A 21,876-nucleotide genomic window follows, 5' to 3' on the forward strand; every position below is an offset into this window, starting at 1 on the left:
ACAGAGAGAGAGAGAGATGGAAGAGATTATTACAAACCCATGACACCGTTCTTGATTTATATGGGGGGAGGTCTGACCTCCTGGTGGTCCTGTGAAAGGATATGGCACTTCAGAAATGATTCATGTTCCCACATGCAGAAAAGGCGAACTTCCTTGGACACACACACACAAAGAAGAAACCAAGGACATATCAAATTTTTCTTTTATTGTTCCGGTCAAAAAAAAGAGGAACACCTCAATATGTAAACAGTTTCCCTAACACAGCGAGTTCTTAAAGATATATTTTTTTATTCTAAAAAAATTTGGCATTGTAGTGATTTCTCAATACATAGTTTGTGCTTTCGCATTTTGCATGCTTTCGCCTCATTGTCCGTGCACAGATGTACTTGGAGTTGCGTTACAAAAGGACTGAAAAGTGGGTCAGGAGCCAAACCAGCACTTGAGCCCTACCTGGCTTTCCTTTCCAAAAAGCGTGGCGGGAAGGTTGACAATACTGACTTCAGAAGCCAGTCTAATCACTTATCACGAGGAAAAGTCAGAAGCCTTGGTAGGATTTTTTGAAAGATGCATTTTCATATTTTTTTCTGTTTATCATTAAAGGATCGTTGGTTTTGCTCAAGTAAAACTTCATTTTTGCATTGTATTGTTTAATATCTATAAATCTCTCTTATAATAACCCTTGTTTTACGATTTTTCTGGACTTGTAATTTACTACTAAGTGGTATTGAAATTCCACCAATGATTTACTCTGTTTCCACAGACTCACTGAATCATATCAAAGTGCTTGACAGTTTTGTCAAGGACATTTTGCCTTTTTCTAGTGAAAGTTATTCTGTTAAAAAAATTCAATCCTAAAGCCTTAAGAGCCTTTTAAGCACAATGGTGGGTTTATTAATAAATGCTGCTGTACTATTCTTTCTGTGGTCTGTGTTCCTTAGCCTGGAATCCCGTCTTCTACAATTTAGCACCAGTTTTCAAAATGCATATTTCATCAAATCTACAATAAGCCATCCCAACCCATCTAGGCTGGCCTAGGTACCATCTCCCAATCTTGCTTTGTGTATGCCTATCTTTGGACCCTCTCTCATGCTGGCTCCTCAAACTGAAAGGAAGGCCCTCTCTCCTGGATCTCTATCTTCCAAATCCCATTTAGTCTCAAGGAATGTCAGGACAAATGTCCCTTCCTTTCCCAGGAAACCACTCCTTATGGCTTTCTTTAAATTTCAGAACACTTGTTGTGCCCTCTCTATTAGGTTGTCTTCTTCCTAAAACTAGAGTATGTTAATTTCCCTCTTAGGCCTCAGTATCTTCATTTGTAAAATGGGAGTCAGAATTTGCTCACCAGGCTTTTGTGTGGCTTGATGCACTCAGCACGTGTTGTCATGTGGTGAGAGCTGGTAGCCATGAGGTTGTAGACTTGTTGAGGGCAGAGGAAGAAGTCAACATTTCTTAGTCTTCAGAGTAACTTGCCTAGGGCACCACCCACTGTACTACAACTTTTCATGGGCCAATACTCAGTCAAGGTCATGTAGATATAGAATAATAAAATATGGAGCATCAGCCAGCTTTCAGAATATTTTGAGTAGAGTTCTTTCTTTTTCTAGTTTTAGTTGGTGGTTTAGATCCCTGAGAATGGACATACAAGTGCATGGCTGCTCCCAGCATTGGTGAACTTCGTGCACCTTGAAAATGAAATATTTTATTTCTCTGTAGGAGAAATTTATCAAAAACTCAAGTTCTTAAAAGAATTTCTGGGAACAACACTGAAGATCAAATATGTCTGTGCCTTGTCTCTTTTTAGAAGACCTGCATTCTCTAGGAATGGATACTGGACCTGGAACACCAACATGCACCCCAGTGACATCCCAGCTTGATGACCTGGTCCTGGGAGCGACCGTTCTTTGTTTTGCTTAAATAGTTCCTGACAGCTCTGTGTGATGGTAGGAATGAGGACCTCCAGGTCAAGAGAAACATGGATGTCTAAAAACATGCAATGCTCAAACCAGATTAAGAATTACCCTCAATTTCACAGATTCAGATTAAAAAGACTATTGAAGTTTACGCACTGCTCAGGACTTTTGAACTAGTGAACTTTCCAGAATAGTTTTCTTTCTATCTTAGGAAATGGCTCACAGAACAACCTCATATTTTATAGGGCCATAGTCAATATTTGGGGCCTTAGTATTGTGCTATTTTATTGGGAAAGACAAACATAAAGAATTATCTTTCAATTAGTAGTGGAAGAGAGTGATATGGTTGAAATAAAGCAGTTGAAAATGTTATTATGGTGTAAGCTTTTTGCCTCCTTAATTACGTTCTGCTTGGTTTAGTATTAATTCTTTTTTTTTTTTTTGGCTGGCCTGGGATCCCAGGTACATGCTTCAGGAAAGGTAGAGTTGGATTCAGGTTAAAAATAAGTTGCCAATAACCTGCTGGAGCTGACTGAGCTGTTCATGGATGAACCTAAGATGTAGGCATGCACTTATTTTCTATCAAAGATGCTAAGCTTCCTTGGGGCATTTTCTACTGTAGAGGAGAGTATAGTGCTTCTCTGGTAATACCTCATTTTTCTAGAAGGTACCTAACTCACACTCACAACTTGTTTATTTGCTACAGGTTTAGTTGTGGTAAAAGAGAGGAGAGAAGGATGTGGTTGGCAAGGGGATGCTGGAGACAAGCATATGAGTGGTGATGAAATTTCACTGCTGCCAGCAAAGGAATCAGTGAAACTCTTAAAAGCAGCTAAGACTTCAAGCTAAACCATCTTGGGCTATTTAGTGTAAGAAAGGATGGTATAGACCAGATCTGATGGTGATGTAGACTGGAACAGATACTGAGTCATAGACGCAGAGACTGTGGGATTCAAATACTTGCTGAAAAAGATGAAACTAACAGCAGACACATTTTTTTCCCTCAAGCGTACATGAAACATTCACCAAGATAAACCACATTCTGGGCCGTAAAACACATCTTAACAAACTTAAAAGAATAGAAAGTATGCCATGTCTGTTTTAGACCACAGTGGAATTAAACTAGAAATCAATAACAGAAAGATAGATGAAATATCTCAAAGTACTTGGAGGTTCAACAGCACACATCTAAATAACACATAGGTTAAAGCAGAAATCTTAAGAGAATTAAAAAAATATTTTGAACTCAATGAAAATGGAAATACAACTTATCATAATTTGTGGGATGCAGTGAAAGCAGTGCTTAGAGGGATTTAGAAGGAAGAAATAAAATTGTCTTTGTTTGCAGATGACATAATTGTCTAAATTGTCTATGTAGAAAATCTGAAAGAATAAAGCAAAAACTCCTGGAACTAATAAGCCCTTATAGCAAGGTTGCAGGATACAGGGTTAATATACCAAAAGTCAATCACTTTCTTTCCTATATACCAGCAATGAACAAGTGGAATTTGAAATAAAAAACACACCACTATTTACATTAGCACTCCCCAACATGAAATACTTAGGCTTAAATCTAACAAAATATGTATGTGGAAAGCTACAAAACTCTGATGAGAGGTATCAAAGATGAACTAAATAAATGGAGAGATAGTCCATGTTCATGGATTGGAAGAGTCAATACTGCCAAGATGTCAGTTCTCCCTAAACTGAACTACAGACTCAATGCAATTCCAGTCAAAATCCCAGCAAGTTATTTTGTGGATATTGACAGACTGATTCTAAAGTTTATATGGAGAAACAGAAGACCCAGAATAGCCAACTCAATATTGAAAGAGAAAAACAAAGTTGGAGAACTGACACTACCTAATCTCAAGGCTTATTATAAAGCTACAGTAATTAAGATGGTGAGGTATTGGTGAAAGAACAGACAAACAGATCAATGGAACAGAATAGAGAGCCGAGAAATAGACCCACATAAATAGTCAACTGAACTTTGACAAAGGAGCAAAGGCAATACAATGGAGCAAAGATAGTTATTTCAACAAATGGTGCTGGAAAATACGGTACATTCATATTAAAAAAAAATGAATCTAGGGGACTTCCCTGGTGGTCCAGTGGTTGAGACTCTGTGCTTCCAATGCAGGGCATGAGGGTTCGATCCCTGGTCAGAGAACTAAGATCCCAAATGTGGCGTGGCAAAAAAAAAAAAAAAAGAATCTAGATGCAGACTTTACACTTTTCACAAAAGTTAACTCAAAATGAATCATAGATTTATATGTAAAACGCAAAACTAGAAAACCCCTAGAAGAGAACATATGAGAAACCTAGATGACCTTGAATATGGCAATGACTTTTAAAATACAACACCAAAGGCATATTTCATGAAGGAAAGAATTGATAAGCTGGTCTTCATTAAAATTAAAAATTTCTACTCTGCAAAAGACACTGTCAACAGAATGAGAAGACAAATCACAGACTGGAAGAAAATATTTGCAAAAGAAAATATTTGCCCCAAAAAAAGAAAATATTTGCAAAAAGATGGACCTTTATCATCTGATAAAGGACTGTTATCATCCAAAATATATGAAGAATGCTTAAAACTCAACAATAAGAAAGTAACCTGATTAAAAAATGGGCAAAGAGATTAGACCCATGCACCTATGGTCAACTAATCTGTGACAAAGGAGAAAAATGACAGTCTCTTCAGTAAGTGGTGCTGGGAATGAAATTAGAGGTCTCTCTAACACCATACACAAAAATAAACTCAAAATGGATTAAAAACCTAAATGTAAGGCTGGATACTATAAAACTCTTGGAGGAAAACATAGGCAGAACACTTTCTGACATAAATTAGAATAATGAAAATAAAAATAAATAAATGGGACATAATTAAACTTAAAAGCTTTTGCACAGCAAAGGAAACCATCAACAAAACAAAAAGACAACCCACAGAATGGGAGAAAATATTTGCAAACAAAGTGACCACAAGGGGTTAATCTCCAAAGTATACAAACAGCTCATGCAGCTCAATAACAACAACAAAAAACCAAACAATCCAATCAAAAAATGGGCGGAAGACCTAAATAGACATTTCTCCAAAGAAGACATACAGATGGCCAAAAAGCACATGAAAAGATGCTCAACACCACTAATTATTAGAGAAATGCAAATCAAAACTACAATGGGGTATCACCTCACACTGGTCAGAATGGGCATCGTTAAAAAAATCTACAAATGGACTTCCCTGGTGGTGCAGTGGTTAAGAATCTGCCTGGCAATGCAGGGGACATGGGTTTGAGCCCTGGTCTGGGAGGATCCCACATGCAGAGGAGCAACCAAGCTTGTGTGCCACAACTGCTGAGCCTGTGTTCTAGAGCCCGAGAGCCACAACTACTGAGCCTGTGCGCTGCAACTGCTGGGGCCCGCGTGCCTGGAACCCGTGCTCGGCGGCAGGGGGAGGCCACCGCGGTGAGAAGTCTGTGCACCACAAGGAAGAGTAGCTCCCACTCACCTCCACTAGAGAAAGCCTGTGCACAACAATGGAGACCCAATTCAGCCAAAAATAAATAATAAATAAATAAATTTATTTTTTAAAATTTACAAATGATAAATGCTGGAGAGGGCGTGGAGGAAAGGGAACCCTTCTACATTGTTGGTGGGAATGTAAATTGGTACAGCCACTATGGAGAACAGTGTGGAGGTTCCTTAAAAAACTAAAAATAGAGCTGCCATAGGTTCCAGCAATCCCACTCCTGGGCATATACCCTGAGAAAACCATAATTCGAAAAGATACATGCACCCCAATGTTCATTGCAGCACTGTTTACAATAGCTAGGACACTGAAGCAACCTAAATGTCCATTGACAGAGGAATGGATAATGAAGATGTGGTACATATATACAATGGCATATTACTCAGGCATAAAAAAGAATGAAATAATGCCATTTGCAGCAACACGGATGGACCTAGAGATTTTCATACTGAGTGAAGTAAGTCAGACAAAGACAAATATATGATATTGCTTATATGTGTAATCTAAAAAAATGGTACAAATGAGCTTATTTACAAAACAGAAATAGAATCACAGATGTAGAAAACAATCTTATGGTTACCAAGGGGGAAAGTCGGGGGAGGGATAAATTGGGAGATTGGGATTGACACATACACACTATTATATATAAAATAGATAACTGATAAGGACCTACTGTATAGCCCAGGGAACTTTACTCAATACTCTGTAATGACCTATATAGGAAAAGAATCTAAAAAAGAGTAGATATATGTATATGTGTAACTGATTCACTTTGCTGTACAGCAGAAACTAACACAATATTGTAAAACAACTATGCCCCAACAAAAATTTAAAAACAGTGGGCAAAGACCTGAACAGACACCTCATCAAAGAAGAAGTACAGTGGCAAATAAGCATATGAAAAGATGCTCCAAATCTTATATCATCAAGGAAATGCAAATGAAAACAATGAGATATCAGTGCACCCCATTAGTTTTTTTTTTTTTTTTGCCGTACGCGGGTCTCTCACTGTTGTGGCCTCTCCCGTTGCGGAGCACAGGCTCCGGACGCGCAGGCTCAGTGGCCATGGCTCACAGGCCCAGCCGCTCCGCGGCATGTGGGATCTTCCCAGACCGGGACACGAACCCGTGTCCCCTGCATCGGCAGGTGGACTGTCAACCACTGCGCCACCAGGGAAGCCCAGTGAACTCCTATTAGAATGGCCAAAATCTAAAACACTGACAATTCCAGATGCTGGCATGGATGTGGAGCAACAAGAATTATCACTCACGGTTGGTGGCAATGCAAAACGGTGCAGCCACTTTTGAAGGCAGTTGGGCAGTTTCTTATGAAACTAAACATAGTTTCATCATATGATCCAGCCTTCATGTTCCTTGGTATTTACCCACATGGAAAAAAAAAAACCTTTGATGTCTACATAAAAAACCTGCACACAAATATCTACAACAGCTTTATTCATCGTTGTCAAAACTTGGAAGCAACCAAGATGTCCTTTGGTACATGAATGGATAAATAAACTATGGTACATCCAGACAATGGAATAGTATTCAGCACTAAAAATAAATGAGCTACCAAGCCACGAAAAGATGTGGAGGAACTTAACATGTGTATTACTAAAGGAAAGAAGCTAATCTGAAAAGGTTATATACTGTATGATTCCAACGATATGACATTATGGAAAAGGCAAAACTATGGAGACAGTAAAAAGACTAGTGGTTGCTAAGGTTTAGGGGGAGGCAGAGCACAGAAGATGTTTAGGCAGTGAAACTATTCTGTATGATTCTACAATAGTGGATACATGTCGTTATACATCACACATTTGTCAAAACTCATAGAATGTACAACACCACGAGTGAACCTTAATGTAAACTATGGACTGTAGGTGATAACGACAATCAAAATAGGTTCATCAATTGTAACAAATGTAGCCACTCTGATGGGGGATGTTGATAACGTGGGAGGTTGTACATGTGCAGGGACAGGGGGTATATGGGAAGTCTCTATATTTTTCGCTCAGTTTTGCTGTGGACCTAAAACTGCTCTAAGAAAATAATGTATATTAATTTTTAAAAAGATGAGAAAACTGTTTCAAAGCAGTTCATTTATTTATCCAAGATCACACGGCCCATCTGGGGATGGAACCAGGACCAGAATCCCAGTCTGCTCAGACTGAATCCAGGTTTCCTACATACCAGTGAAAAAAAGGCTACTTTATGTATGACCCGTTGCCTGTGGCTTCAGGGAAGCATATGGTACATTTCAGAAAGAATATCACAGTGATGGTGAGGGGGGTCCGGGAGGAAGTGATTATTATTGTTATGGCTTTGGCTTTCTGGAAATTCACTTATGTGGACCAGCTCATAACGGATTGGGAAGGATAAGTGTGTGTGTGTGTGTGTGTGTGTGTGTGTGTGTGCGTGCGCGTGCGTGTATATAAGTGCATGTATATTTGTGTATATGTGTGTATGTATTTGTCAGTTGATGTGTTAGTTACAAAAGACTGGAAACTCCCACTGCATTGTGTACGTTTAGCGGAGTCTTTTAGAAAAGGAAAACAAGCATATGAAGATACAAATAGAGAGGAACCACAGGAGAAGAGCCCACACGTCTTGTTGATGCCTGTTGTAATAGAATTAAAAAATAAGATGGAAGTCAAGCTGCTCAGGTTGTGGAAAGTTCTCACTTATTCCCTAACACCCATCTGAACACGGCCAGCTGACCCAATGTAATGCAAACTCTGGGATCTGATCTGGCCTGACTTGTACAGTTTGGGCATGACTTAGAGATTTGAATGTTAAGATCATCTCTCTGAAAGCAGGCCATCATCTTGAGTACCACAATATCCAAAGTTTCCGTGAGGTCAGTGTCCAGCGGGATTGCTGCTGAGACATTCCTGGTTAGCAGAGTTTATTCCAGCCTGATTTATGGGGCCAGACTGAATTGAACTCTAAGAGCTTCAGTGTTAAATTCCACTTCACCTTTCATACCAATGTCAAGGAGTTTTTTTCTCAGTTTCAAAGCCAGATGGAAAATGGCAAGTTCAAGGAGAAATAGTACTGGGGGGACTTTGCATCCTGGCGGCAAAAATGAATATCTCTGATTTGAAATTAGGGCTTCTAAAGGAATTTGTAAGTAAATTTTAAAAATCGCCTTTGTTTGTACTTGAGCTTATTATTGAAACACTATTGTGGACCAATTTTAATCTTTTAAGCAGAGATTAATAAGATGGCAGCTCTTTGGATATCTATTACATCAGATGATGTGAATTTAGTTTTGGTTTTGGAACCTTTTTTTTTTTTTTAAAGGCAAATGTGATTTGGGTGTGAGAGTGTGTGTATGGGGATGCTGGCTTAAAGAATAGCTTTTTTTTTTTTGGCGGTACGTGGGCCTCTCACTGTTGTGGCCTCTCCCGTTACGGAGCACAGGCTCCGGACGCGCAGGCTCAGCGGCCCTGGCTCACGGGCCCAGCCGCTCCACGACATGTGGGATCCTCCCGGACAGGGGCACAAACCCGTGTCCCCTGCATCGGCAGGCGGACTCTCAACCACTGTGCCACCAGGGAAGCCCTTAAAGAATAGCTTTTTAAGGAGGAGTTTGGCCACCTAAGTGCATGCCATCCTAGGAGGAATGGGTAGGAATAGCTCACACCTGGCATGCTGAATGAATACCTATTTATTTGCCTGGGCACTGTCCCATGTGTCCTTGGTTTCCCCCAAGGCTATCTACAGGTGGAGCAGTCCTGGGGGGCCTCAGCCCCCTGGGGCCTCTGCCAATTCTCACCAAAGACTCCATGGAGTGGTCAGTACCAATAGGCTATGGTTGCCATGGCAGCAGCCATGAATGTCCTGGGTAACCAGGCACCACATAGGTGCTGGGTTTTTCCCCAGAGCACAGTCTGTGCAGATGGTGAGGGAGGAAAGGCCACTTTGCACAGGCAGATTTTGGGGTCATTGTTTCAGAATCCTGTACACGCTTGATAGTTCACTGTTGTCCCTGCGTGGCTCTCACTTTAGATGCAGAATCATTGGGTGGAATAAAGATATTCAGGACTATCTTTGGTAAGCTGGCTAACCTAGTCACAAGGACAAGAAAGTTTCCCTGGAAAAATACAGCTGTCTCTTCCGCACAAGACTTCACTGATGTTCTGTTCAGTTATGGGCTGTTGTTAAAATGCCCGACCATCACTCGTGGGCTCTCAATAGCGCATGTTTATGCAGCAGGAGCAAAATATTGTACGTTTTGGTCTCAGGTAGTCAGACTATGAACATAGTATATGCTCAATTAAAACTGGTGGTGGACAATGAAGTGGTAAGAAATAGGACTAGCCCCAATAATAAGTTCTCTGCTACTGCTCAAGAATGGAATGAACATTCAGAGGAAGGTGCCAGGAAAGATGACTGTTAGTGGTTAGCTGAGGGAGGAAATTCAGAAAGAGGAGCAGGGTAGAAGGCTTGGATGACCACCTGAGGTGACGTGAAAGCTGGGTGGGCACCTGGGAATAGCACAAGTTGTGCCTCCAAGAGTTGCAATCCAGAGGCGTTCCTTGCAAATAAAAAGAAAAATCCAAAACATTGCTGCCACATTTGGTGGCTCTGCTAGAGGAAAGAGAAGGGATGTAAAGTTTCTTGACTGGGGCAGCATTTGTTTGGTTGTGGGGTAGATTTGTGGTGACAGATCAAGACCTCTCACTTAACAAGAGGAGACAAGGTCAGACCATCTAGGGAGATGGCTGAAAAGTGAGGATTTCTAGAGGCTGAAGAAAGATATGTAAAGGAAAACAAAGCAGTGAGGTAATCACCATGGGAAATAAGAACTCTGTTGGACTTCCTTACACTTACTTCATTTATGCATTAGTATTGTTTGATTTTGACTTACATATGGGAGGGGCATCCCTGTGCATAAGGGACTCAAAAGGTCTTACTTCAGTTCTTCTAGGGAGAGTCATCATCCCTAAGCCACGTGGGTGCTCTGTGGGGTCGAGTGTGCTGGCCAAGAGAAGCTCAAAAGATACAGGCTTCCCAGCAGACACTGCTGGGGGGTCATTGTCTAAATGGGCAGAAACCAGGGCTGGAGGGAGAGGCCACCCAGAGAGGTGGTGGGTATGAACAAGGCTTCTGGACTACCCAAGGCTGAGCCAATGGACAAGGGAGGGAATAGCTCATGCCCACCACCCCCCCCCCCCATCAGCCAAGCTGAGAGATGATGCCAGAACGGCACCTGCTGTGCCTGGATCTTAGAACAGTGTTTGTCTCCTTCTCTAAGAAGGCTGGCGAAAGACCAAGAGGTTCCAGTCATGCACAGCTGTCGACAGCCCAGCTCTGTGCACTATAGCTGATCCAGTTCCGCTACTTGTGTTTAGTGGTGATAGACCCAATATTGAAATATTCCATAAGGCATTCAGCTTGGACTGGGGTTTTAGTAGCCAAAGAGATCCGATCCTGGACTCCAGGGACGTTTGCTCCTTTGGATGGATATTTTGTGGTTTCCATTAGAATTTTAGAGATGATGATGAATTACATGTTTATTTCACTAGTGCCTGTTGGTAGCAGATATTTACATTGCCTGAGAGAAACAGCCCTTCCTATTCTTATAAAGATTGGCTGGTTGATATCACAGTATTCATGATCCCTGTTAATACAACGGGTATGTAGCCTTAATCTTGAAATGGTCAATTACGCTTTGTTAGTAGGAAGATTTAGTTCTCTGAAATCAAGCTCTGTTGCTTGTGTGGTCACAAATCTCTAGCTGACCACAGGGCACGTTAGGATTGATGTCTAGGGAGGGTAGTGTCTAAAATTAACTTTACAAATACCATTTTCACTGGTGGTAAATCTCAATCACTTAGTCATGCTGACTACTTCAATTAGCTATTCTCTGAGTGCTAAAGTATTTTGTCCTCTTTCCCCTACGACTCTCCTATTTGAATTAGGTGGATGCATGAAGCTTTCTTTCACCAAGGTAATGAGGCCAAGTAACAGTTTGACTCCTTTTAACATTTATTTAAGTTTTATGGTGTTGAACTTTGAGATTTTTTCCCCTCCCACTTAGTTATGCCGTTCCATGCAGTTGCAAGATCGCAAGCTTTTTGCACGATTGCAGATACCATCAACTACTTAGTTTCAGACACAGGACCAAATTCATCTCAATTTCCATCATTTATCTGTCAGCAATACAACATCACAATGATTTATTACAAAATTTTTTCTTTTCCACCTAACTTCCAGGAAAGCACTCATAAGAGAACTTGATATATTTTTCAATAGAACTAAAGAGATAAAAAACGTAACTTGGCTGACCTATGTCTGGATTTGGAAATGCTTCCTTAGAATACAAGTGAGTTCAGCTTAGTGATACTAAAGAATGTCATTTAGTATTGATTTATCTCAAAACTCCATGGTCTGAATTTCTTTGATCCAATTGGTAACTACAGAGTTACCAATTTTTATCTTGTGCTTCAGATTCAGGAAGCAGCAAACAATGCAATAACCCTTTACTATGCTTCTGTTTCTTCCTGAGCTCTTTCACAGAACCGGTTTGTTTTCTAAGAGAAGCATTTAGTTTTTATTTGCATGTTAAACTTTTAGCTGAGTACCTAGAGGGAGCCAGAACAAGTACAACTAAACAGGAGTGGTGGTTTAAGATTCTTCTTATCACGCTGATCAATTGTGAGCTAGAGGAAACTAGCAAGGGAAGATGGAGAGACAGCTCAGCAGTCTAGTTAGTTCTATTCCAGGAAAAAATTAGAAGGAAGGCATGTAGGGGAGGGGAATTTGTTTGGATGTGTGACAACTACTGCAAGTCTAGTTCATCCCACTCAGCAGAGGCCCAGGCCCCAGCTGTCTACATATTTAAATACCTATGCATGTCAGCGAAGCAATAGCTCAGTCCCTGGAATTCCCATTTTTTAAAATTGTTCATTAATGAGTAGTTGTACCACATCACTTTCTGAGCTGGCCACTGGCTCTTGCCTGACTGTTTACTCTATTTACCACTCTTGGGGGAATGGTTATGAAAAGAAAGGAGCTTTTCTTTGAGACTCAACTCAAAGTCCTGTGAAGCAGTTGTCTCTCTTACAAAAAAATGAGTTATTTTTCCTTGAACAAACCTAAGCACAATACTGGAAAATAGAGTTATACTGGAAAAGAATGTCATCATTCTAATTTGCCCAGGAATATTTTAATAGTACAGTACAATATGTAATAGTACTTAATGGTATTAATAGTAGTTAATAGCACAGTACTGGGGTTGGCAAACTTTTCCTGTAAAGGGTCAGAGAGTAAATAGTCTTCTGGCTATGTGACCTCTGTTTTAATTACTCAACTCTGCTGTGTATTGTGAAAGCAGTCATAGAAACAGATAAACCAATGGGTGTGCCTGTGTTCCAATAAAACTTTATTTATGGACACAGAAATTTGAATTTGATATAATTTTCGCATGTCACCAAGTATCCTTCTCTTGTTTCTTTTTTTTTTCTTTTTCCCAGTCATTTAAAAATGTAAAATCAGTCTTAGCTCGCAAGTGGTGCAAAAACAGGCAGTGGGCCAGATTCTGTGCGCAGATTTGGTTTGCTGACCCTTTTTGTAGTAAAAAGAGCCCATGGTTTTAGCCTCAGCACCTGGATTTGAGACCAGGATCTGTGATTGACTTGCCTTGTAGCCTTGGGGAAGTTACTAAGTTTGCCCAAACCCTAGTTTTCCGTCTATAAAACGTAAATTATAATACTCAAGCTCTGATGGTGGATTAAAATTAAATGAGAAAACTTGTGCAAGTACTCTGAATGCTCCAAAACACCACACAACGTAGGGTGGAATATTGTTTGGTTATTATTGTACATACTGTGCTTTGTCAAAATCAAATAGTAGCCTGACAGAGCTTGGACTGCTAGATGACATTCTACATCAAAAGCTCTCCAAGACGTTGAGGGCAGAGATATTAGGAAGAGGTATGCTTTACTCAATTTTAAATTAAAGGATAACATTTTCTTAAATGCGGGGTGGCCATAGAGTCTAGAAACAAGGTCTTATTAGTTGATTATATTGTAATGCAATATCAATGAATCGTCTATTATGTATATGTTGCCTATGTTTTTTGACTTTATAGCCATCCATTGAAATGAAACCATAGAGGGTAATGTTTACCATCTATGTAGGACATTTAATCTTCAACTACCCTTATGACTCTTCTGAATCACATAGAGTATCACCCAAGTCAAGGAAAGAAAGACTGTAAAGTAGTCAGACCCTTGGCAAACTGTTTTGGAAATGACTATGAATATATATATATATATATATATATATATATATATATATATATATATATATATATATATATAAAATTTAAAATCTTGTATCACTTAGCTAAGCAAATGATTTCACATTATTTTGCTGAGTTAAAGTAGTTTTCTAATGGAATTTTTAGAGTCTCTTTCTCTGTCCACCAGCTCCCATATTTATAAACAGTTTCTGAACATCCCAAAGATACTGGCTTCAATCTAAATAAAAAAGCAAAGGGGAAAAAGTAAGAAACCTGAAATGGAAGAAAATGTAGGAAGGGAAAACATAAGAATGTTGCTTGGAGACTTCAAAACTTAGGCTTTTAAATGACGTCATAAATAATTTTTAAATTAGAGTATAATGAAAAACAGACATTTCAGAGCCCTAGTTTGGTTAAACCAGCAAGAGAAAATTGTGCTTAAGAAATAGATTGACCTTTTTAGAAACAGTAGCTGGATTTCTGTTAGGGAACATAAGATATTGAACTAAATCAATGGAACTGGAACTGGAGAACTAGGGAAAGAGAAAAAGAGAGGGACAGATGGAGGAAGGGAGTGGGGAAAGAGAGGTTTCCTTCTCCTGGACATAGAGTGTCTATGTATTGGACCAACCAAGCTAAAAGGCCATATTTCGAAGGGATGGAAAAGTAATGACCTGACATTACAGTGATTGCAAAGGTGTTAATCCAAAAGAGTATAGTTTGCGCATGGGACATCCAAGGACATAAACAATTTTATCAGTTACATAAAGCTGACATAAATAAATAGGTACTCTTCCAGTTGGAAAGCATGTTGAGGTGGGTGGAAATGACAATCTGAGGGTCTTGTCAGCCCTTGGGGAGGTCATGCTCCCAGCTGAGTCTGCCCTTTCCTCCAAACTGGAGTCAATTGTGGCAAACTGTAACCCTTTAGCCCAAAGTTCTTATCTGGCTAATGGATACTGCCATGCTTTTATGGGAAAGGGACTCAAATACACCATCAAACAGACCAAAATATCAAGTTGAGTGTGATCCTCATTCATTATGAGTATTGGTGCATTAAAATAGGCTTATTTATTTCCATAGCTCTGGATTTGCTAACAAAGCGACTGAGTGATTGGAGCCTGGATATGGTGGAATAGAATGGGTAGAAATTGTAGGGTCATCTTTGCTGAACTGTTAATGAAAAACACCATTCAATACTTGCTACTTAGAAAATTCAGTCTTAATGAGCTTTTTTCAGTTCCAAATTTTAACAGTTGACACAAAATACACTGTTAAACTGTGTTATCAATAATTGTAGAAAAATAGACATGTTTGATAAGGACATTCTAATAAAAGGTTCTTCTGGAGCATCCTCATTTAAAGATTCAGAGGCTCACATTACAAAAATGAGATTTGGTTCATGTTCCATCTCCAACCACATTGACACCAAAGACAGTGAGAAATAGGGAAAGACCTCATACCTGGGTGCCCTGTCACAGATACAGAACTGACGTGTGTGTCTGACCAAAGGGTTGTCAAGGCTCTTCATTCAGTTGTGCTCAAGGGCCCCCAACTGCTCTTCCAACCAGACAACAGGGTGTGTGTTGTCCTTTAAGCCTTAGTAATGGACTTAGAAAAGCCCACTGAGTCTTTAGGAGCTAAATTAGCAGACTTTTTGCAACCCCAGCTGATCTTGCTTTGTGCTACCATGCCTGGCCCTGCAACTCTGGTGAGGCTGCAGGGATAGCGCCCCCAAGGCAAGAGGGCCCTTCCTAAGGCTACACTGAGGTAAGGCCACAGTACCTCCCCACAGCCTGGCAAGAAGTGTATGGGGCTCCCTCCTCCTCCTCAACTACAACCTCCTCTTTGGAGTATGTGGAATGAATAAATGATTCAACAAATATTCAATGCGAAAAGTGAAATGTTGGCAAAAGGAAAGAGTTATGGCCAACAGTTTTGTTTTCCATACCGTCAGTACCAAGAAGCAGTTGTCTTGATACAAGGTGTCAGAAGTGGGAGAAGAGAGACCCACCCCCCATATCAAATTGAGGAGTTACTTTCCTTATCTCTGGGACATGCTTTTTAGTAGACAAGGTCCCCAAACTACAGTGTGAAGGCCTGTGATATCTGGTCAGGGAAGGCAAGGGCAGCAGGGAGGGACAGCTAGTTTGAGCTCTTTGACCTCCATGGTGCAAAGCCTCAAACTGAGCACAGCTGTAGAAGTTGAAAATGAACTTGGATCCAGTCAATGAATATTTATGATGGATGATTATGTTAGGGAACAAACAGTTTATAAATGCCAACTTAATGTGAAAGATCTGTTTCAGTGCAAAATCTCCACCTGCCCTTGAGGTTTTGTCTAAGATTCTCTTCCTTTTCTTATTTTTTCATTTGAAAATTTTTTCATTTTGAAAATTAGATTTTCAGTACAAAATACTATTCCTTCCTTCCCTCCTCCTCTCCTCTCCTTCCTTCCTTTCTTTCTTTCTTTCTTTCTTTCTTTCTTTCTTTCTTTCTTTCTTTCTTTCTTTCTTTCTTTCTTCTTTCTTTTTATCTTTGCAGATTAAAATGAATTAAGGCTGTAGTTTTTTGTTTTCTTTGATTGGGAGACACTTTGGATTTGATTTCTAACCTGTGGCATACTCTAGAAATATTTCTTAGACAGTCACCAAGATTGTTGATCTAATCTTTAAATATTGAACTCTGGAAATTTCATAATAATAAACTAATAATAATAATAATAATAATAATAATAATAAAAAATACCAATGCAAGGAATGCTGATGGATAAGCCCCCCAGGTATAGGAAGAGTGCCAGATGGAGTCAAGGTGTGTGAGATCAGTGACTACAGTATACTTCGCCCATTACATGCCATTATGAATTTCATGACTTTAGACCCAAACCACCTTTTACTAATTTAACATGTCTCATTTTTTAACTGTGATTATAGAGTGAAAATAGTTGGAGAGTCAATGGTTTTGTAGAAAAAAGTTTCTCAAACTGTGGTACTACAAAGGGTGAGAGCTAACTTGAAAAGCATAAACACATAATTCCCGTCATTGGTGGGAATTCCCTGGTGGTCCAGTGGTTAGGAGTTGGCACTCTCACTGCTGGGGCCTTAGGTTTGATCCCTGGTCAGGGAACTAAGATCCTATAAGCTACGAGGTGTGGCAGAAAACAAAAACAAAACAAAACCAAAAAACACACATCATTGGTGACATGCCAGAGCATGTCCTCCTCCTGAAATTCTGCCCCAGGCTAGTCAGTGAGGTCTTGTTACTTAAAAAAGAGACCTCAGTTTTGTAAACATTTCACAGTATATCAGCATACTGGTGGTGTGTTTTGCCATCTACTGAACCTCCAAACTTCTCCCAGACCTATGGCTTATTAGATTCAATTAAAGGGAACAGTGAGGTACCCAAACGGCTGCCAGTCTGGGACACAGAGCAAGGGCCATGCACTAAAGGGCCAGCGGTCAATGGGACCAAAGAAATCCAGAAAACAGGACATCAGAACAGAAATGCCTACTGTACTTTGGGAATCCTTTTTTTTTCTTTTAATCTTATTTCTAAAGTTATATATCTAAACCTACATTAATTTTACATCTATGTACATTATTTAGAAGTTTTGTTCTACAGTACTTTTGTACATGCTGGGTTTTATTACTAACTGCAAAAGAAAATAATTACATAAGGCATATATATGTACAGTATTTTGTCATTACCTCACCTGGGTCCTGTAAATGCAATGCCCGCAGAGGGCAAGCACCTCGCCCTGTAGATGAAATTTATTGAGATGTATAAAACTGAGGGCTCAACTCTATGTCTCACTGCATGAATGAATAGGCACCAGAGACCTTCCTCATCATATCCCAGGTAAACTCTTTGATGCACTCTTTTGAGTGATCTGGTATTGTACAACACATGCAGGTAAGTAGCAGAAATCTCTAGGACTTGGATGTGTCGTATTCAGGGAGGAGACCAGGCTTGGGTCACAAATGAGGGCACATGACACCTTAACCCAATCTGAATCTGCCTTGTCAATCTGAATAGCTGAGAGGGCAGGTAGATATTTTACACCTTGAAGATTTGTTTTCTGGTAATGCCAAACTTCAATATAAGGAAAGAACAAAGTAAGAGAGACAGAAAAGAAAGAGAATGAGAGACAAGGGAAGGTTGTGGGCGGAGAGGAGAAGGGGTGGCCCAGCCAGGGGACTAAACTTTGGATTCGTTCTCTAGATTCGCCACATCACCATTCCTCTCCGTCTGCTCCTCAGGGTTCTTTTCTTCCTCCTCAGTCTCCAGTTCTGCGTGTTGGTTGAGTTTGCTGGAGACGGACCAGCTCAGGGGCAGCTCAGCCCTGCTGGCTAACTCGGCCAGCTCTTTGGCACTGAGAGATGGGGTGCTGGTCTCGTAGGTCTCGTGGAAGCTGTTGTAGTCGACTTCGTAGAACCCGTCCTCCAGCGTCAGAACAGGGGTGAACCGGTACCCCCAGAGGATCTCACTAGTGATGTAGGAGCTTCGAGCTTGGCATGTCATCCCTGCAGAGAGGAGAACAGAGGCTTTAGTGTGTGTGTCTGTGGGCTTTGTATCGCCCAGGGGACTCAGGGAGACAGGCAGGACTGCTGCATGTGATGTTGAGACTGTGACCCACATAGGCTGCTATAATAGGGAAGAACAGAATCTGACTCCATATTAAATCTGCTTCTTTTACTTTAACCTTGTATTCAATTGCTTTTGCTACAAGTTAAGAATGTTGCCTATAGCCTGAAATATACAGGATAGCCCATTCTCAAAACTCTGACCTTTAAAGGTATAACACTTTCCCATTCATATAGAGGTAAAAAGTTGCAGAACAGAGGATAACATTTGTCTTGTTGGAGGTTTACAGGGGCATTATGACCTGACCTACATGGACAGCTGCAAGAACAAAGGATTCTGACACCAAGAAGTCTGCAACAACCAGCCACACCCCCTCCTCTTTTAGTATAAAAGAAGCCCGAATTCTAACTCAGGTAAGATGGTTCTTTGGGACACTAGTCCACCATCTTCTCAGTCTGCTGGCTTTCGAATAAAGTTGCTATTTCTTGCCTCAATGACTCATCTCTTGATTTATTGGCCTGACGTGAGGTGAGCAGTACAAGTTTGGACTTGGTAACACTGTCACAACTACAAGGAGGTGTCTTTCTTGTTGTAGACATGTGCTACCATGCAGGAGGGCATGTGGTGGAGATACCAGGCTTCCGCATGGAATCCCAGGGAGCAACGTGAAAGTTCTGGCTCACACCAGGCACTTGCAGGCACTTGCCTGCAAGGTCAGGCACACACACAGGAAAGCATGTGTGCACATGCACACAGGTGCACACTCATGTGGTTGTGCCTTGTCCACTTTTTACTCCAGGATCATCTGAGTCATGATTTTGTCTCACACTGCTTTTAGAGGTTTTGCCTGAGCCCTGCTGGGATTTGAGTCTTGGTTTTGGCCACAGACTTAGAATGAAATTTGACATTTTAAACTAAACTTATGCTGCCTTTCAGCTGGAGGCCACGGATTTGTGTTACCCTCCCATTGCCGTGACACAGAGGCAGCTACTGTGGTCACCCAGATGAGGTTGGAAGGGATGCTGATCTGAATGTGTACTTTCCCCAGGACCAGTGGAGATGGTTGTTCAGATCGTGTGATAATATAATACTTTAACGTCGCCCCCCATCTCACCCGCCCTTCCTGCTTATAGACAAGAAGACTTTTTCTAATTTGCACAAAAATGCCATATGAGCTACTGGCAGCCCAGGAGCCAGGGATAGCTTCCTTTTAAATGTGAAAAGGCAGAACAAGGGAAATCCCACCCACCTCCTTAGAAAAGGAAACTAGGCAACAGGCTTGGTGTAAAATACGGGGAAGCCATTGGTGCATTTTTTTTCTGAGGTCGAAGAATTCTCTTATGAAACTTCTCAGGAAATGGAAGCGTTCATTCAGCCATTCCTTCAGGGCTGATTTTCCATTAGCTCAGTAGGTCCAGTACCAAGGGCCCACAGTGCTTTTAGGGGCCCATCGTAAAGTATATTACATATTACATAAGGTAGATTATATACTTATTATATTATATAATTATATAAAAATATAATTAGAAAATTTTTAAATGGAATAAAGGGCCCGCAAAGGTAAAACCACGTAGGACTCACCATAGTCCTACTGCAGCCCTGTATTCATTCATCCAGGGAAGCAGCCAGCCAGTCAGTCAATATATTATTCCTTAGGACAGCCTATAATATATATTAGGCAATTGCTTTATGCTGAATGCAGGTGTGGTAAGGAGAAGAGGGCACATGTAGGTTTTACACAGAAGGTTTTACACAGTAGGTTTTTCAGATCTACAAAATATTCCCACAGCAGTGCACCTGTTCCTCGTGGCTAGAAGAAGAATGTTGGGGCCCAGGGACTGAAGTGACTGACCCACTGCAGCTGGCAGAGTCTGAGCCCATACAGCCCTCATTCACATTCTGCTCTTCCTCTGAACCTCAAAACTGAATGCTACCCTTCTTCAATGTTTCCCTGATTACCCAATTATTTGGTCTGCCCACCTCTGAAACAAGTAGAGCAGGGTTACTGGGCATTGCAAAGCAAAGAACAACAGCATCTTGCTTTTATTTCTCAACGTTTCTCTTCTGAGTTACCAACTCTTTATCTGTGTTTGGGAGTGATGGGGGAAGACAGGTGATGACAGGGTTCTGTGGGCTCAGAGTGAGGCACAAACAGGAAGTCAAAAAGAAAAGGTGATAAAATGACTTTCAAATTTTTCTTCCCATTGAGGAAGCATATGTTTATTGTGACATGACTAGAAAACAGAGACAGGCATATAAAATAAAATTCACCTAGATTTTGATTTCTGGCTATGTAAATGGCCAAATGGAACTAGAAATTAAAAATACAATTATTAAAATTAAAATCTATATGGAGGTTTAACATCCAATTGGAATTGACTGAAGAGAGAATTAGAAACTTGGGACACAGGTATGAAGAAACAACACAGGATGAAGCCAAGAGGTTGTCATTGGGACTGCTGGAGAAAGGACCTCTGAAAACCCTCTCCTCCATGAAAGCAATGAGAACGCTGGCAGAAACGGACAAAGCAAACTCTTTTAGAACTCTGTAAATGAACTCCAGGAGTGTTTGCTCAAGAAAAATGGCTGAATTGCAGTAAGAACCCTGAGCTTTGGGAAATTTAAATTTTCCCCCTGCTCAGCTTTACGTTAGCCTTAAAAATCAACAGCCTGCAATCATGGTGCAAAAGAGCAGTCTAGCAACTGCTGGAGGGGTCAGAACAGGATTGGAGCTCTTTCAAAGCCTCATGCTCAGAATTGTCATCAGTTGAAGTTTCTAGCAGTTCCCTAGAAAATCCCATTTACAAGGCTTGTCTCTTTGTGACTTGGGACAGAGTTTGCCCAATGCAAATAACTTGTTCCCTTGGGCTGTTTGTCAAAAACAAACAGTGGTTAAACTTTGTACTCTCCCCCAGCCCAAATTCCTATGTTGTTCTAACCCCCAGTACCTCAGACTGTGACTTGTTTGAGAGAGGGTCTTTAAAGAGGTAATTAAGTTAAAATGAGGTCATTGGGAGGGGGTCCTAATTCAATATGACTGGTGTTGTTATAAGAAGAGGAGATAAGTTACACAGACATGTGTAGAGGAAATACCGTGTGAGGACATAGGGAGAAGATGGTCATCTCCATCTGTAAGCCGGGGAGAGAGCAACCAACCCTGCCAACACCTTGATCTTGAACTTCCAGCCTCCAGAATTAGGAGACAATAAATTCCTGTTTAAGCCGCCCAAGTCTGTGGTACTTTGTTATGGCAGCCCTAGCAAATGAATGTGCTTATTGAATTCCACAGGGATAGTAAAATACCTTTTCATAGTACCACTTTAATAGGATTAATTTATGTAATTAAAAATGAATAAGAGAGATTTAAACAAATGTTTGTGGATGCTTTCCCAATTTTTATTCACCTTTGGTGTCCTGATTCATTTGAAAAGAGATGAAAAGAATATTAATATATTTGTCTAACAATATCGAAAAGTATTTCTAGTATAAGCTGATAATTTCCATTTTCTTCAGAAAGATTCCTGTCTTACATGTTGACATTGGTCCCAGTCCATTCTTAGAAAAATTGTGATTTTTACTGATGTTGAAAAAGTAACA

General features: G+C 40.5%; 1 protein-coding gene across 1 annotated transcript in view; it reads right to left on the reverse strand.

Annotated features, from left to right (window-relative positions):
* Nucleotides 1-17,892: 17,892 nt before the first annotated feature.
* KCNJ6 (potassium inwardly rectifying channel subfamily J member 6) overlaps nt 17,893-21,876 on the reverse strand; it is an 87,725-nt gene continuing 83,741 nt past the window's right edge. Inside the window, exon 3 of the mRNA XM_060149086.1 lies at nt 17,893-18,218. Within this exon, the coding sequence (XP_060005069.1) occupies nt 17,893-18,218 (326 nt within the window). The remainder of the gene's footprint in view (nt 18,219-21,876) is intronic.

The sequence above is a fragment of the Lagenorhynchus albirostris genome, chromosome 5 (assembly GCF_949774975.1).
Source record: "Lagenorhynchus albirostris chromosome 5, mLagAlb1.1, whole genome shotgun sequence".
NCBI classification, from domain to species: Eukaryota; Metazoa; Chordata; class Mammalia; order Artiodactyla; family Delphinidae; genus Lagenorhynchus; species Lagenorhynchus albirostris.